The sequence below is a fragment of the Anabrus simplex genome, chromosome 2 (genome assembly GCF_040414725.1).
Source record: "Anabrus simplex isolate iqAnaSimp1 chromosome 2, ASM4041472v1, whole genome shotgun sequence".
NCBI classification, from domain to species: domain Eukaryota; kingdom Metazoa; phylum Arthropoda; class Insecta; order Orthoptera; family Tettigoniidae; genus Anabrus; species Anabrus simplex.
In genome coordinates, this window is record NC_090266.1 from 283737968 (window position 1) to 283757681 (window position 19714).

The window sequence follows — 19714 nt, forward strand, 5'->3', positions numbered from 1 at the left end:
GAGCTTGGAAACCAGCTGCTGCACAACACAGTAGTTGCTGAAGGCACATCTCGACTATTTTGACCATGATATTTCAAGACAACTGAGGTTCTGAATCCCACTTGTCAGTTACATTCTTGTTTACACCAAGAGACCACTGAACTGAAAAGAACATTTCTGCAACCTCAATCCCAAGGAAGGTTCTACTTCCTGCAAATTTTATAGGTAAACCGTTAACCTTAGCAAATATGAAATCCAATTCTTAAGTTACTTATTCAGCACTCTAAGCCAGTTTTCTTGGGAACGAAGGCTTGAGCTCTAAGCCAACACATCACAGCCACTAAACTAACCCTCTAATTTAATGGTAAGGAACCTTCTGACAAAAGAGGCATTGACCAGTTGTGTTTTGAAGGCTTAGAATCCCGAACGGCTGTCGTTATTAATGAACCCCAGTTATCCACCTATACACTCATGTTAAAAATTACAAAAAGTATGATTTACATTAAATTTAATTTTGAGGATGATTCCTAAACTAAATACTGGTAGGCTATAAAGAGATTGAATACACAGTTCATTATTAATTCAAGAGCACCCAAAGCCATAGTACTCAAACCCAAACTGCAAATGTGATAGAATGAACATGATCAATATAGCAACTTAAACATACTTGGATGTTAGAACTTTCTGAAAACATTTAAAAAAAAATCATATACACTAAGTTATATGTAAGAGAAATAATGGTGAAAGTAAGTAGGTCACATTATTAAAAATAATACTGAATATCCAAGTCTAAACTCACTTACCTCTGTAATAGTCTCCAGGCATGCTGGAAAGCCATCAGCAAAGAGCAGTGGTAAATTCGATATCATTGTTCCTTCCTCGGTCACACTGCTTAAGCAAGGAGCAGCCGCCATTTTTCAAATTGAAGGAGGTTGACCTGGAAGTAATATACCATGATAGTATCGATATAATGTGTGTGAAACTGAGTGAGGAAAACAAAATAGTAAAAAATGATATGATCAAAAACTGACTAATTAAGCCAGAATCACTTCATTCTAACTTGTGAAACAAAGAGAGATGTTCTGATAAAGCAAGGAAAATGGCTGTTTTTGTGTTACAAACCACACATGAAATGCATGAAACCAAGATTTCTATTATACTGCTACAGAGCAACATATCAGATGGTAACATGCAAAATTAAAATTATGGACACAGCATCACAAATTAACATTTCAAAGAGCTAGATATGCTACTAACAGGCAGACGGCTCCATAGTACTTGTAGTGAAACCCAAAGCAAATAGTAATATCTTTCAATTAAGAAGCTATATATTCTATTTCTCCGAGGTGAATGTTTTTTTTTTTTTTTTTTTTTTTTTTACGGCATGGTATACAACATTTGTGCCTCATGTTGTTTGGTGTTTCTTGATTTTGATAACTTCGCTGATTTTTCCCCATAAGATTCCAAGGCATCTCCACTAAAATCTTGTCTATTGCAAGAGAGAGAATATGTTTGGTCTTGGAAGAGTGTTTAGTTACAGGTGAAATGTCTGTGTCATGAAACTTTGAATGATGTGTTCTTTTAGTACAGCATAAATTAGTTTTTATCTTTTCTATGGCAAATTATTCTGTAAATGGTATACTACAGAAGTCTGTAGGTCTATTGCCTCTTGCACCCGCTATAGATAATATATATTTTTATGTGTCTTAAAAATAGTCTTTGGGACATGTTCACCAAATATATTTCCTATCTTAAGGCAGTACTGCAGTCTTTGGAAGTCAGGTTCCCCTCCCGTCAGTGACAATTTTCCCGAAGCAATGGTGTTCTTGTTTCTTCAAAGCACGCTGAATGTTCTTGAATACTATGTGATAGCTCTGTTTAAATGCTTCTTCTCTTAGTCACAACATTCTGTACCCGACAATGCTATGACTGTAATAAACAGTGTGTTCAGAATGGTTCACCCTTCTTTTGTGGATAGTAGTAAGAGGAGTGGATGTACCAATCTGTGGAAGTTGGCTTCCTGTAGACTTTTTGGCTCAAAGTTCCTTTTCTTTTTACAATTGGCTTTATGTCGCACCGACACAGATAGGTCTTATGGCGACAATGGGATTGGAAAGGGCTAGAAGTTGGATGGAAGCGGCCGTGGCCTTAACTATGGTAACAGCCCCAGCATTTGCCTGGTGTGAAAATGGGAAACCACGGAAAATCATCTTCAGGGCTGCCATCAGTGGAGTTCGAACCCACTACCTCCCAAATGCAAACTCACATCAGCGCACCCCTAACCACACAGTCAACTTGCTTGGTGCTCAAAGTTCCATCAGAGTTTGATCTCACCAGGCTGGCTAAAACCTTCCAATCTACCCTGATTACATGGCAAAATTTTACTGTTATGCTTCTGGTACAGCAATTTACCTACACTGCAAGTTCCATGCAGTCAGACGATGAATGTGTTAATTTACATAGCATCCTCAGCCATGGAACTTACAGTCTGATTTTATTACTGGATATAGAGGTGGTATCAGTGGAGCTCATGTTTCATCACAGAAGTCATCGCTTAGAGAAAATAGGTAACGTTGCAACATTCTTCTGATACTGCCAACAAGTAGGTAGGTAATTCTGTGTATAATGATGGAAAACCTACAGATAACAAAACTTTTATAAAAGGTGACTAGTCAAAACACACTGCAAGTCTGTGTTTAAATATTGATACACCTGAGGATGCGGATGAAGAGTCTTGTACTTTTAACGTAAAATATAGATAGCCTATTATCAGGTTATAGAAGACCCAATCACTCCTATGGTGGTCACAATAAGTCTTGGCACTATGGCATTCTAGTGGATTTTTAATAGGGCATACAGCTTTAAAGGTAGGTACTAATAAGCCTGGAGAAATTTATGCAGAATTACCCCACTTTTACATTCCCGCATTTTATATTTTCTCTTTGTTTAAAACATTTTTTGCTGGTCCCCTCAGATTCCTTATACTCACAATATATTTACGTTTGTGACAATTTATGCTTCCCACTATCTAAACCATATCAGGCTGTTCAAGACAGGAAGAAACCAAAGTAAAATGGCGTCGTAACTAACCTATAATGCTTCGAGTAACCACGGCATGATGACCAAACCAGACAGCAAACACTTTACGACAACACGTGGGCGAAACGAACAGATAAAGCTACGCAAACCAGATAACAACTCTTGACGAGCGGGTTGCCAACTCCAGAAATTTACGCAAAATGCAAGACAATTCTGACAACTGGGTTGCCTACCCAACAAATTATATTTTTATATAATAACTCATTCCAGTCTAATGCAGTGGCTATAATGACATTCATGCTGCGCTGCGAGCATAGCCTGTAGTAAAGTTTGACAATTCACTGAAACTCGAGAACGATCTATGCATGCATTCTGGTGGCTGCATCGTGTTTCTTCCTGTGTTAGTTACAAGAGTATTTCAACAGATGGTTGTATTATCTGTCTAAGCCAGAGAATGTACAATATTATTGAGAGTGTGCATTAGTAGATGTTATCATTCAAAGTGACTGAATATCTTCGCTAACATCACTTTCCGAGCCAGTCTCATCGCATAGAAATATATAAATAAAATTTCATAAGAGCTCCTATTTTCATTATTACTATTATTATTGAACAATTATTATTTTTATGTAATTTTCATTAGTGAAGTTGTTCTGTAATTGCAATGCACATTTCACCTGATCAAAAGGGGGTAAATAGAACAGTAGAGTAGAGCCTAATTAATCCGGACTAATTGAGACTTCAGGTTGCCCGAATTAATGCAAGCCCGGATTAAAAGTAACTTATGAAATGAGCAATGATACTTACTTAAACACTCTATTCAGTAAAAATAACATGTACAGTGTTTTAAATTTAAGGAATACAGAGGTTACTTTAGCATACAAGATATAATGCAATACAGTATTAGGCCCTACAAAATACAGAATAACTAGTGCAGTACAGAATTAGAACATGGCAATCACGGCACACCTTCACCGACCACACCAGTTTGAAGAAACTGCTGATTTTCTGTTGTCTTCCTTTGACATAAATTTCTTTAATAATTAACTCACGCAGATGCCTCAGATGTTTGTAAAATGAAGGTGTTTTCATCGTTGTTATCTTCAACATATTAATGACAATATTTAGACGGTCTTTAATTTCACTAAGTTTTGGCTTAGGGTTAACATCACCTGCTTCATCCTGGTCATATTCATCCATTTCAGAACTCTCCACAGCGATCACACTTTCAACAATCCCCTCCTGCGTAGTTTATAACATAGCATTCATAATACAACTTCATACTGTAATTGCATTTATGTATTACTAGCAAGATACCCGTGCTTCGTTGCGGTATTATACTGAAATTTATCATTGAATGCTTATTGTTTTAGATATATAATCCGTCAAAATTCGCGATCTAACTCGTTTTCTGCGAGAATCCGCCAAAATTCGAGATCTGGCTCGTTTTCTAATAGATTACGGCAAGTTTCCTCCTATTTTCAATCTTTCTTTCCAGCAATCGATTTCGTACTTCCCGGGCTAGGTCCAGGTATTCCACCTGGTCAGTTGGGTAACTAAATCTTTGCCATCTTTTCCTATAAGCATTTGTATTATAGACCAAATCCTTCAGGAGATCCGGCAGTGTGTTCTTGGGTGCCTTGGCGGTACTGAACCCGTTGCCGGACTGCATTCTTAGTCATTACCCGTCCAGGACCCGCTTCCAGCGCGGTCCGCACATTTGAAGATGGTACAGAATAATATTATTATTATTATTATTATTATTATTATTTATTTTTTTTTTGCTAGGGGCTTTACGTCGCACCGACACAGATAGGTATTATTATTATTATTATCATCATTAGATGTTCTGGATCCCACAGCAAGATGCAAGACCCCTACTTAGCGGTCAATTACATCTGCTGGCATTGTCATTGTTGAGAATGTGACCGGCACAACTGTCGCGTGCAGGCAAGTGTGCGGGATTTCTGGCGATACGAATGACATACTTCCGTGCATTATTGACCTTATTAGAGAGGTGAACAATTTGACGGTCAATCTCATTCCTATCGTTTATTTCAAATGTGTTTAAATTTTTATATATATGCCAGGAGAATCTACTGTAATCTAAAAACGTTCTCCGAAGGAAAAGATGGCTGCTGAAAACGAACCCAGGAAAGATTAAAAATGATCGGTTAATGATCAGAATAAGTACATCGAAAGTCTACAGCCTGTTTCCAGTCATTCGACAGGGTCAGGAAGGGAATGAATAAAGCCCCATCTAGCGACGACAATAGGAATTGTGCCAGCTGCCGAAGTACTCCTCTGGGGCAATGATCAATGAATGACAAATGAAATGAAATATTGGACAGTGTTGCTGGAATGAATGATGACAGGGAAAACCGGAGTATCCGGAGAAAAACCTGTCCCGTCTCCGTTTAGTCCAGCACAAATATCACATGGAGTGACCGGGATTTGAACCAAGGAACCCAGTTGTGGGAGGCCGCCTGTGCAACAGAGGCTCCTTATAAGTACATTATGAACAGTAAAATCAATTAGTCTCACCTCCTTTCACACCCCACCGCCGTTAAGTTTATTTACCCCCCCCCCTCTCCCCCAGAAAATAAAAGGAGTGTTTCTTTATGTTTAAAGGAGATTCCAAACACCAATGTTCACGTCTATTACCTTCAGTTTTGAGATATAAGTATCCCCATAAAAATAATTCACTTTATTCACTTCCTTTTACACTGCTTCCCCCCTCCCCACCAATCCGAAGTGAATTTTCCGGCAAAAAATTCTTGTTTCCTTAATAGTAAAGGATGTTCTAAGTACCAATCATCATGACTGTAACTCTGTAACTTCTTCAGTTTTTTATTTGTGTGTCCTCATGAAAGGAATTCAACTCCCTTTCACTCCCGCCGCCCCCCCCCCCCTCCCGAGATGGTTACCCCCAAAACGCGTTTTTCTTTGTTTTTAAAGAAGATCCAAATACCAATTTTCACGTCTGTAACAACTTTAGTTTTTATTAGATGTCTGTATTCTCATACAATTAAGTCAATTAATTTTTCAATACTTTCACCCCCACCCCCCTTCATTGGATTTTCCGAGAATACGTGTTTCTTTACTTTTAGAGCAGAATCCAAATATCAAATATCATGTCTGTAACATCTTCATTTTTGAAATATCAATAGCCTAATTAAAAGAATTCAACACCATTTTCAGTCACTTTACCCCCCCCCCCCCCCCAATCCACCCAAGTGGTATTTCCGAAAACTAAAAATACACGCTTCTTTATTTTTAACAGAGATAAAAAATACCATTTTTCACTTCTGTAACATATTAAGTTTTTGAGATATACAGTAGATATTCTCATTTTAAAATTTCACCCCTTTTTAGTTCCCCTTAAGTGGAGTTTCCAAAAACAAATCACCTATGTTTCTTTACAAATACAGGAGATTCCAAATACCCACTTTTTACGTCTGTAACATTTTACGTTTCTCAGATATTATATATAGTCTTTCGTAAAAATCACCCCAATTTTCACTCCTGTTTAACCGCCATTAATTGGATTTTCCAAAAACGAAAAAATACCATTTTCTTTATTTTTAAAGTAGATCCCAAACACCAATTTTCGTCTGTAATATCTTTAGGTTCTGAAATATAAGTAGCCTCATTAAAGGCATTCAACCTATTTTCACCCTTTTCCACCCTTCCTATTGGGATTTTCCGAAAACAAAAAAAATCGTGTTCGTTTATTTTTAATGAAGATTCTAAATACCAATTTTTACATCTATAAACTTTAAAAGTTTTGAGATATAGATGCACTCTTTTAAAAATTCACCCCCCTATTAATTGGATTTTCGAAATACAAAAAAAATACGTGTTTATTTTTAAAAGAGATCAAAATACCAATTTTCAGCTCTTTAATATCTTCAGTTTCTGAGATATAAGTACCGGTATCCTGATTAAAGGCATTCAACCCCTTTTTCACCCCTCCTATTGGGACTTTATGAAAACAAAAAAATACGTGTTTCCTTATCTTTAAAGAAGATTCTAAATACCAATTTTTACGTCTGTGATCTTTTAAAGTTTTGAGATGTAGATACATTTATTTTAAAATTTCATCCCCCTTTTCACCCCCTTAGCGAAGGAATATCCAAAAACCCTCTCTTAGCAAGCACCTACATCCTAATATGAATATATCCTCAAAATTTCATTTCTTTATGTGCAGTAGTTTTGGCTCGGCTATAATGAATCAGTCAGTCAGTCAGGACAAGTTCTCTTCTGAATCTACTTCTTTGTCTTCTTATTCTTTATGTTCATTGGTCCCGCGACTTCAAAGTCTCTTAAAGTTAATTATAAACTATTTACAATGAATTCTTTTTTTTTTCTATGGGCTTTACGTCGCACCGACACAGATAGGTCTTATGGCGACGATGGGATAGGAAAGGCCTAGGAGTTGGAAGGAAGCGGCCGTGGCCTTAATTAAGGTACAGCCCCAGCATTTGCCTGGTGTGAAAATGGGAAACCACGGAAAACCATTTTCAGGGCTGCCGATAGTGGAATTCGAACCTACTATCTCCCGGATGCAAGCTTCACAGCCGCGCGCCTCTACGCGCACGGCCAACTCGCCCGGCACAATGAATTCTAACTAAGATGAAGTTCATTTACATACTGTACAGTTTACATTAGACCATTGCTCACTATTGGTCTCACTTGTCTTCTCTTTGACTTCGGTAACAATATTCAGTAATATGGGGATTTAACTCACTATCCCTGGCTCCATTTCTCCGAGCATAGAGTTTGAAGCTTTCATTTTTCTTCTTCCCGTCTCTGCCAGATTTCCCACAATGGTATCTGTACTCCTTGTTCCGTGGTCTTTTCTTACGTCCTGCATGCTGTACTGGTAGCCACCTAATTTCTCTTCCGTAAAGTAGCCTCTCTCCTCTTCGCTGCCTCGGTTTCCCATTCAACCCTCGGTGCTGTTTAGAATGACATCCTATCATCGTACGTTGCATACCTTTGTTCTTTTTCTTCTTCCGGCTAGCATTCTTACAGGTAGGCTTCTTTGAGTGCGCCTTAGAATCAGCACTAATTTGCTGTCTGCACTGTTTAGGTTGAAATTCCTTGTTAGCTAAATCAAGCATGTCAGCCTGTTCGATAATTTTCCTCTTCAAAAGGACTACACCGGTCGTCTGTTCACGCCTCTCTGGCATACACTCATCTACCTTGATCGTGTCCTATCTGACCTCTCCAGTTCCTGGATGGATGTCTTCCTGACTAGTCTTTCATCCTGACTGCTTCTCATTTCTATCATACGACGCCTGACTTATTCTGAAATATACAATCCCCATCTTCTTTTCTTGCGTTGTCACTCGACTGCCAATCTCGATATCATCCGTGAATTTAGCTTTAACCTCTCCGAGACGCTCAACTACCTTACCTACTGTATTTTCCAATTTATAGCTTCGTTCAAATACCTGTGTTACTTTGGCGTGTAACCTCCTTAAGTTCTCATTGCAGTCATCCTGCACCCTTTTTATATGATACGATAGGTCAGCACATTGCTCCTGCAAAATTTTCTGATTCTCCTCGCGATTCCTATCCATTCCCGCGTTCAATTCCTCAAACTGTTTATTTCTATCCTCACGCTCCTTATTCACCACCGTATTCAATTCCTCCAACTGTTTATTTATATTCTCGCGGACCTTATTCATTACCGTATTCAAAACCTCCCTATTCTTCGCACTATTCTGCTCCATCTTCTCATCCAGTATCTTTAAATCATTCTTCATACTGTCCATCATCTCCTCCATCAACGCCCTTATGGCTTCAAGATCCATTACGATATGCACTGAGATAACTGGATCCCCCCTTTAACTCGAGCTCGGCACTACAATCATCTCGTAAAATATTTAAACATTCGTAAATTTATCGGAATTTTGAATGCAGCTTCCGCCCTGCGAACCATGTGACCTTGCCGCTGTGGGGAGGCTTGCGTGTCCCAAAGAAGCAGATAGCCGGGCCACAGGTACAACAATATCGGATGGGTATCTGTTGAGAGACCAGACTAAGGAATGGTTCATCGAAAGCGGGGTAGCAGCCTTTCAGAAGTTGCAAGGGCGGCAGTCTAGATGATTGACTGATATGGCCTTGTAATAACACTCAACATGGATTAGCTGTGTTGATACTGCTACACGGCTGAAAGAAACGGGAAACTACAGATGTAACTAACTCCTGAGGACATGCAGCTCTCTCTGTATGAATGATGTACTGATGATGGCTTCCTCCCGGGTAAAATATTCCAGAGGTAAACTAGTCCCCCATTCGGATCTCCGGGTGGGAACTACATGAGAGGGGGCAATCATCAGGAAGATGCATACTGACATTCTGCGAGTCGGAGCACGGAATGTTAGAAGTTTGAATCGTTGTGGTAGGTTAGAGAATCTGAAAAGAGAGATCGATAGACTAAAGTTAGATGTAGTTGGTATAAGTGAAGTACGTTGGCAGGAAGAACAGGATTTTTGGTCAGGCGACTAACAAATTATCAACACAAAATCAAACAGGAGAAATGCAGGAGTTGGTTTAATAATGAATAAGAAAATTTTATTTTATTTACTATTTGCTTTATGTCGCACCGACCAGATATGTCTTATGGCGACGATGGGATGGGAAAGGCCTAGGAATGGGAAGGAAGCGGCCGTGGCCTTAATTAAGGTACAGCCCCAGCATTTTCCTGGTGTGAAAATGGGAAACCACAGAAAACCATCTTCAGGGCTGCCGACAGTGGGGTTCGAACCCATTATCTCCCGATTACTGGATACTGGCCGCACTTAAGCGACTGCAGCTATCAAGCTCGGTGAATAAGAAAATAGGGCAGTGGGTAAGCTACTATAACCAGCATAGAGAAAGAATTATTGTCGTCGAGATAGACACCAAACCAATGCTCACCACCATAGTGCAGATCTATATGCCTACTAGTTCAGCGAATGGTGGGGAAATCGAAAGAATATATGAAGAGATAGAAGATTTAACACAATATGTAAAAGGTGACGAGAATCTAATTGTGATGGGAGACTGTAATGCAGTGGTAGGCCAAGGAAAAGACGGTAATACAGCACGAGAATTCGGATTGGGACAAAGGAACAAAAGAGGAAGTCGGCTGGTTGAATTCTGCACCGACCATAATTTAGTCCTTGCCAATACTTGGTTCAAACACCACAAACGACGGCTGTATACGTGGACGAGACTTGGAGACAATGGAAGATATCAAATAGACTTCATTATGATTAGGCAGAGATTCAGAAACCAGGTGTTGGATTGCAAAACTTTACCAGGAGGAGATGTGGACTCTGACCACAACTTGTTGGTCATGAAATGCCATCTGAAGTTGAAGAAATGAAAGAATGCAAAAAGATGGGATCCAGACAAGTTGAAAGAAAAGAGTGTGAGGGTTTGTTTCAAGGAACATGTTGCACAAGGGCTAAATGAAAAGGCTGAAGGAAACACAATAGAGGAAGGGTGGATAGTCATGAAAAATAAAGGCAGTAGGGCTGCTGAAGAAATGTTAGGAAGGAAGAAAAGATCAACTAAAAATCAGTGGATAACTCAGGAGATACTAGACCTGAGTGATGAACGACGAAAATACAAGAATGCTAGAAATGAAAAGGGCAGAAAAGAATACAGGCGATTAAAGAATCAGGTGGATAGAAAGTGCATGGTAGCTAAGGAAGAATGGCTGAAGGAGAAGTGCAAGGATGTCAAAGGTTGTATGGTCCTAGGAAAGGTAGATGCTGCATACAGGAAAATCAAGAAAACCTTTGGAGAAAGGAAATCTAGGTGTATGAATATTAAGAGCTCAGATGGAAAGCCACTTCTAGGGAAAGGAGACAAAGCAGAAAGATGGCATGAGCATATCCAACAGTTGTATCAAGGTAAAGATGTAGATAATTTGGTTCTGGAACATGAACAGGCTGTTGATGCTGATGAAATGGGAGACCCAATTTTGAGGTCAGAGTTTGACAGAGCTGTGAGTGACCTAAATTGGAACAAGGCATCTGGAATTGATGACATTTCCTCTGAATTAATGACTGCCTTAGGAGAAACCAGCATGGCAAGGTTATTTCATTTAGTGTGCACGATGTATGAGACAGGAGAAGTCCCATCTGTTTTCGGCAGAATGTTGTTATACCTATTCCCAAGAAAGCCGGTGCTGACAGGTGTGAAAACTACCGCACCATTAGTTTAATATCTCATGCCTGCAAAATGTTAACACGTATTATTTACAGAAGAATGGAAAAACAAGTTGAAGCTGAGTTGGGAGAAGATCAGTTTGGCTTCAGAAGAAATGTAGGAACATGTGAAGCAATCCTGACTTTACGTCTGACCTTAGAGGATCGAATCAAGGACAAGCCCACGTACATGTCATTCATAGATCTAGAAAAGGCATTTGATAATGTTGACTGGACCAAACTATTTAAGATTCTGAAGGTGATTGGGATCAGATACCGAGAACGAAGAATCATCTACAATCTGTATAAAAATCAGTCTGCAGTGATAAGAATCGAGGGCTTTGAAAAAGTAGCAGCAATCCAGAAAGGAGTTAGGCAAATTGCAGTTCGTCCCCACTCCTTTTCAATGTTTACATAGAACAGGCAGTAAAGGAAATCAAAGAGGAATTTGGAAAGGGAATCACAATCCAACGAGAGGAAATCAAAACCTTGAGATTTGCTGATGATATTGTTATTTTATCAGAGACTCCAGAGGATCTCGAAAAGGTGCTGAATGGTATGGACGAAGTCTTGGGTAAGGAGTACACGATGAAAATAAATAAGTCCAAAACAAAAGTAATGGAGTGCAGTCGAACAAAGACAGGTGATGCAGGAAATATTAGATTAGGAAGTCTAGTCTTAAAGGAAGTGGATGAATATTGTTACTTGGGTAGTAAAATAACTAATGATGGTGGAAATAAGGTCATAAGATGCAGACTAGCACAAGCAAGGAAGAGCTTTCTTAAGAAAAATTTGCTCACTTCAAACATTGATATAGGAATTAGAAAGAAGTTTTTGAAGACTTTCGTGTGGAGCGTGAAACTGTATGGATGTGAAACATGGACGATAACTAGCTCAGAACGAAAGAGAGTACAAGCTTTTGAAATGTGGTGTTATAGAAGAATGCTGAAGGTGAGATGGATAGATCGAATCACGAATGAAGAGATACTGAATCGATTTGGCTAAATTTGACGAGAAGAAGAGATAGAATGATAGGACACATTCTAAGACACCCAGGACTTGTGCAGTTGGTTTTTGAAGGAAGTGTAGGCGGTAAGAATGGTAGGGGCAGACCGAGATATGAATATGACAAGCAGATTAGAGCAGATGTAGGATGCAATAGTTACGTAGAAATGAAAAGGTTAGCACAGGATAGGGTGGCATGGAGTGCTGCATCAACTTAGTCTTTGGACTGGTGACTCAAACAACACAAATGCAGTTTCAGAAATTTTCTATATTATTATATCAAAATAATACTTTAAAGCCTGAAAATGGCTTTGCTATTGAAGCTGGCTATTATTATTATTATTATTATTATAATAGCCCCACTGAGGAAAGCAACGGGAAACTACCACACTCCTCATTTCCCTAGTACGCATCTTCAGTGATGCCTAGGCCATCTATGACCGCAGATGGCGGAGCTGTTGAGAATCCAAGCAGCCTTCGGGCTGAGGACTAAACATACATAGCCCCATAATTAAATTACAAAAATGCCGGCTGTATACACGGATTCATTGGGGTTGAATTTTTATGCCAGCACAATTGGTTAATGCGAGTAAGTTAAGTAATTTTTCCAGCGTTAAGGTTGATACAAGAACAAAAGCTAATATAACCTCAAACTATCTGCATGAACCTAGTTCACTGCCATTTTGACAAGATATACGGTATGAGGTCTACCATTCTATCTCACAAATGCCCAAAATCCCGTTAAATTTTCTAGTATTGTTATTGAGATTAATTTCAACCAGAACTCGCTACTACTAACCAAGATTACATCTGCCCGAGGGGCCTAAATATTCATCCTCCACCTCACTATTGGGAAAATCATTTGGCTGTTTCCCAGGATATAACTATATCCTAAATTAATTGGGTAGGTCTTCGAACTTGAGTGACCGTCACGGATATTGTCCAATTACCTGGACCCGCAACTGTATTTCATTTGCCTTCAGTATATATATATTAAATGTTAAATTAAATACGTCACTCATTCTAAAATACTGGTCCAATTATTAGCGTCCATAATATGAGCTAAAGTAGCGCTCCTTTAATATTGGCCAGTCCTAAAATTCCAATATGGCATTGCCATTACTTTGCGCCCATATTGCAAATGTCAAAAAAATAATAGAAAGTGCAAGGAAAAAATGCCTATGAAAATGCCGGAAAAGCCTGTAAAATTGCCAAACACGGTGGGCGCCAAGATGAACCCTTTCTGGCCTGGGATGCGCCTGCTGCTGGTCTATTTATAAGACTCGCACAAGATGGCTGACCCTAGACTTATCCCGGAGAGGATATCAATCTATTCCATTGATATCGCGAATATTAGTGAGGTAGTGCGCTCGAGAGGTAGCTAAACGTATTCTATGAATCTCGATTGTGTGTGGAAGATTATCCATTCTTAAACTATCTTGCAATATCCATAGCATCATCCCTGCCTCTTCAGCAATTGCGAGACTCCCCGCGACAGGATACGTGTTCGGTATATCGCGTGGGGACGCTTTCTTTATGTGATAAGAGCCACTACTGCGTAATTTACATTCCACGGGATATTTAGCATACCCCTTTCGGACAATCTCTCCACATAATTCCAAAGATGCATGTGGTGTCATTCGTTCTCCTAATCATAGTATAATTTGAGATGATAATTTACTCTCTCCTCGCCTTTTCGTCCCGTTAAGCTGGCTTCCCACATAAAATTTATGTGCGAAATGTTCGCTGTCCGCGATTTTCGCCCCCACTGTATTATCACGTGGTATGGGATCGAGGCCTGCCCTCTTCTGTTCTCGTCCGACAGTTATCTCTATCGCATTCATTCCTTGGATGGAACTTCCCTTAGCTTTCAATGCTTACGCGTTTCCTCTCTCGGGTCCGCGCGCCAAATACAGAACATGTTTAATAAAATTTTGAATGTTTGTGCCTGGATCACAAATTCATGGCTCTGATACGGCACAGTACGGTATGTTTCTTCTTTCTTGACATGCATGCACTTTACGTCGTGTATGTATAGGTACAGTGAAACATATAGGCTATCTACGGTTTCCAAAAATGAGATTAGGGTATTATAAGGCATGAGAAAGACGAAACAAATACGAAAACCTTTTCAGTGTTCTTCCTAGGACCTTTTATACTGGGTGCACTGCCCTACCATTTTTACAGACTGACCAGCTAACGTAACCTAGATATCTGCTAGTTACATTTGTTAATACATATTTGAATCATTTGGTGTTCAAAAATCAAATTTTAAATCTGTAAAACTGTGGATTTAAATGATAAATATTCAATATTGTCAGCATAATTGCAACAATTGCATCGGAGTTTAAATGTTTTGTTTGATTATCACGTAGTGTGCGCGAGCGGTCCCTGGCTTATTCTCCCTGCCACGCAAGCTTATAGATAGAGCCTTGCACGGATGCGGATATCCCGGATATGTGCGAAGTTAGTGTCTTGGCAAATGCAAACTGCATGGCAGTGCGGATAAATTTGCTGATAATTTCTAAATAATGAAGTATATTAATTTTCACTCTGGCATACTCTTATTTTTGCTTGCGGTTAGGCGACCCTTGACAGTGGTATAGGAGAATGGTGATATATAGAACCTTGAGACCATAAAGCTGTAAATCTGACCCAAGCCTAACTGGCTCCTGCCCGCAATTAGTGGAAGGAAGGAACAAAGGTTAATACGTCGGTAGTAGTCGCAAGGAAAAAACCCCCTCATACAACCTGTGACTGAAGGGGGTCCTGGTGCCCAGGTATCAGGCCTATTGTATTATGTTAACAGATCTATCTGTTTCAATACCTTGGGTATAATATACTGTTGTTAAATATTTACAATATCCACGAATAACCCATTCGCGGGTGTGGACAATATTTTGTTCATCCGCGCAGGGCTACTTACAGACTAAGATTTCAACTTTACTCTTTCTCCCCTGTTAATATTTTCTAACTCTTGGGTTCGATTTAGAGTTGCTAACCATACAGTTTAGGGACCCTACTTGCAGATACGACATCTACTGTTAATCTTGCCTGTTGGAATTATATCAACAAGATAGAATATAATACATAAGAGTGGCTATAGCAAGGTCTATACATACAGGTCTGGTCACGCTCCCAGAATCACCAAGTATATACTGTTTGCTTTTGTAAAAATCTTGTCTATCTAATTATTTTTTTACTGGCCATATCTTGATTACACAGGAAGTATGTGAGTGGTGATGATGATGATGATGATGCTTGTTGTTTAAAGGGGCTTAACATCTAAGGTCATCGACCCCTAATGAAGTCCTAATTCATAGTATAGTATTTTGTGAAAACCATGACTGTACCATCACAAAACGTAACCGGATGAAACTGTAATGTTTAAAATCTGCTATAGATTAAGTTATAATGGTGTCATCACTGCCGTGAATATTAATTTAGAAATATGTGCGAGTGTGTGGTTGAAAATATTCTTGAAAGACCTTCTCAGGCTGACTTTTCCACGAAAAATGCAGCCTTATAAAATGGTAAGGTTGACTTACGGTGTGTAGTGGGACTACGATTGCTTATATTTAAAAAAATATTTTTGCTGCTGGGGTAACGAATGTGTTCACCGCACGCCACCGCTTCTGTGTCATTATTCCATTTAAATGTGCACACTGCTCATTCCAATCACTGCCTCAGAGTAGGGATTGAATACCTGGAATACTATGATGATCCAGTGTGTTACGTACCAGTAGTATTAGAAAATTTATGAACCAGAGGAATGGTATGCTAAAAAAGAGAGAGATCTAACTCCCCAGCTACTTCTCGCCAATATTCAAACAGGCTGTTATACTCGGTACGCAGCAGTAATCCCATCTATCGGAGATGAATGGCAGTAGAAGTGCTTAGTGTTTAGTGCTTGTTGATAGAAATTGGGAGTAGTAATAATTATTTAAATTTTGTAACAAGTAATTCAGTTGGTCTTCAGTAAATTACGTTTTCTAGGTTAAGTAGGCTAGCTAGGTGCACCTTGTTTCGAATTTAGGTTTAGGTAATACTTTAGGTAACAATATTAACTTTAAAAATATTTGTAAATACCGGTATCTGTAGGTTCATTGGTTGTACTTACAAAGGCAGATTATCATAAGGAATAGTACCGTAACTTCTGCAGCAACTTTTCCGGTATTTCGTATAGATATACGTTCAAACTATCTCGAAGGTAATAATTTACTACATTAAAAAACACGATACGCCTGTAAACTTCCATTTAAAAAGAAGTTAAAGAGATTACACGGTAATAGTTAACAGTCGTATTGTTATTGATTATTGTCGCTCCTCATATTCAAATATTGCATTGTTGGCTACAGTCGTGAACAAAGGGTGTAGTGTAGTCAAGTAAATATAAATAAAAATCAGCTGACCTTGTATTCCATTCATTTGTACTTCTGAGTAGGTAGTTAGTATCCGTAATTTATATTTCGCTCCCTCGATCTTTCAGTATTTATGAGCGGTTAGCTAATAATAATAAAGTTCATATATCCCAGTAATTGCAGTTCAAGTCCCTGGAGTAATAGTAGTAGTAGTTTTGACAGAAATATTTGAGAAATTATTGTAGACAACCTCGTATTTTTCAGTAGGCCTAATTAAGGACACTTTTATTCTCCGTCCCGTGGAGTAGGGAAAATAATAGTAATCCACCAGCTGTAATAATCACATAACCACATTGTAGAGAAGATAAGGTATAATATATTAGATAGTATCTTGCCAGTTATATTCGTGTTTTTCTTCGTGTACGGCAATCCTTTTGATACTTAAGCATTTAACCAAACGCAGTATAGTGTAGTGTAGATACATTGTAGTATAGATACAGTACGGTACATTTAGATAGTGCCGTATCTTGCCTGCTATATTCGTGTGTATCTATTAGACCCTAATACTAATAATAATTTGTCTAAGCATTTAGCTTCGTTGGTAATCTTTGAGTACAGTAGTTCTTGCAAATTTCATTTCTGTTGTGCTTAGTAGTGACATACGGTACGGTACCGGTATCGTAATTAGGATACGTCTGAAAGTAGTTTAAAAATTACTGTAGTGTACTGTACAGTAGTATACGAGTAATATCCTATTAGAATTTATTGTGCTTATTTTATTATTGTAAAATATTTGTGTAGTACTGGTGTAGTAGAGGTATCCGTAGAAACTCTTACTAAAATATTGTTGAAATTAGGATAGGCTTAATTGCAGTTTGGAATTGTGTAGTTCTTGTGTATTACTTTCGATATTCAGTAATTAACAGCAGTTTTTATCCTGTTAGGGGTTGTAGGATATAAAAAAAAATAGAGCACGACTAAGTAGTATTGTAGTGTAGTCATATATTAATTACCTTATTGTTGTGTACTATCCCAGACAATATATCCATCCGTTCATTTATTTTTTTGCAAATAAGTTACTTAATTTTTTTAATTTATAATTTTTCCCCCATAAAGAATGGCTAAGGAGCGCGAGTGTACTTATTGTGGGTGTGGTGAGGCATTGAGGGGTATGAGGGAGGAGTTGGAAAGTTTGAGGGAGATAATTAGGATTCTCACAGAAGACAGGAAGGAAGATAGGACTCCCTCAAACAATGTACAGGTTACAGTAGGTGTACAAGAGGGAGGGGAAGGAAAGGGAGGAGTTGTAGAAGACAGGTGGTCTAATGTTCTAAGGGGAAGGAGATTGCAGGCCAAGGGCTCTATTCAGGATCAGAATTCAGGACAGGTGTCTGTGCGAAATCGGTACGAGTCACTCCAGGTAGAACAGAGGGAAGATGAGGGACAGGGAACTGTTGCTGAGATGCATGGAAGTAGGAGGAAGGGAAAAGGTAGGAAAGGGAAATGTAGAGTAGAGGATAGGAAAAGACAGGTGGAACAGGGTCATGGGAAGGAGAAAAGGGAGGAGGAAGTAGCTTCTGCAGCTATCAGGAAAGATAGGGCTGACCAGGAGGGGAGGGGATCAAATGAGGTGGGTAGGGTTCAGGCTCTGGTCATGGGGGATTCCATCGTTAGACACGTGGGGAAAGTGTGTGGAGGAAAGGGAACCAGGGTAGAATGTTATCCAGGAATTAGGTTGAGGCAGATGTTGAGGAAAGTAGAAGAGAGGGAGGAGGGGAAGGAGAAGGTGGTAGTGTTTCACGTTGGTACCAACAACGTAAGGCAAGCTGATATAAGTACCAACATAGTTGGAGATGTGTGGGATCTGGTAAATGCAGCACGGGTGAAGTTTAAGAAAGCGGAGATTGTTATTAGTGGAATACTGTGTAGGAGGGATACTGACTGGAGGGTGATTGGGGATTTAAATGAGACTATGGAGTGGGTATGTGGGAAACTGTGAGTGAAATTTCTAGATCCTAATGGGTGGGTAGGAGATAGGGATCTGCGCTCCGATGGCCTTCATTTAAACCGCAGTGGTACGTATAAGTTAGGAAATTTGTTTGGAAGGGTAATAGGGAGGTACATTCAGGGAAACGGGATGGCCTAGGGAGCGGTGATAAGGGAACAGGGAACTGGAAATCAAGTAGGGATGACATAAAATTGTTAGTGCTGAACTGTAGAAGTATTGTAAAGAAAGGAATAGAATTAAGTAATTTAATAGATATATATTTACCAGATATTGTAATAGGAGTTGAATCATGGCTGAGAAATGAGATAATGGATGCAGAAATTTTCTCACGGCACTGGAGTGTGTATCGTAGAGATAGGATAGGAAAGGTGGGAGGGGGAGTTTTCATTCTGGTGAAAGAAGAATTTGTAAGCTACGAAAAAGTTAAAGATGAGACACATGAAATTCTAGGTGTAAGGCTCATTTCTAAAGATAATAGGCAACTTGATATATTTGGAGTGTACAGATCGGGAAAGGGTAGCACTGATGCGGATTCGGAATTATTTGATAGGATAGTCAGCTATGTGGGAAACGACATGGAAAGAAATGTGATTGTAGCGGGAGATCTGAATTTGCCAGATGTCAATTGGGAAGGAAATGCGAACGACAGGAAGCATGACCAACAAATGGCAAATAAGTTAATATGGGAAGGACAGCTGATTCAGAAAGTGATGGAACCAACCAGAGGGAAAAATATCCTGGATGTGGTGCTGATAAAACCAGATGAGCTCTATAGGGAAACTGAAGTAATAGATGGTATTAGTGATCATGAAGCTGTTTTTGTGGTAGTTAAAAATAAATGCGATAGAAAGGAGGGTCTTAAAAGTAGGACTGTTAGGCAGTACCATATGGCTGATAAAAAAGGCATGAGGCAGTTTCTAAAAAGTAACTATGATCGGTGGAAAACGGTAAATAAAAATGTAAACAGACTCTGGAATGGGTTTAAAGAAATTGTTGAGAAATGCGAAAACAGGTTTGTACCATTAAGGGTGGTAAGGAATGGTAAAGACCCACCTTATTATAATAGAGAAATAAAGAGACTAAGAAGGAGGTGCAGACTGGAAAAAAATAGT

At 39.0% G+C, this 19714-nt stretch overlaps 1 protein-coding gene across 4 annotated transcripts in view; it reads right to left on the bottom strand.

Moving 5' to 3' along the window:
- LOC136862776 (DNA-binding protein P3A2) overlaps positions 1–19714 on the bottom strand; it is a 298693-nt gene that overhangs the window by 217194 nt on the left and 61785 nt on the right. For all 4 annotated transcript variants that reach the window (XM_067139026.2, XM_067139028.2, XM_067139027.2 and 1 more), the window contains one exon: positions 783–916. In XM_067139026.2, the coding sequence (XP_066995127.1) occupies positions 783–893 (111 nt within the window). In that variant the 5' untranslated portion in view covers positions 894–916. The remainder of the gene's footprint in view (positions 1–782; positions 917–19714) is intronic.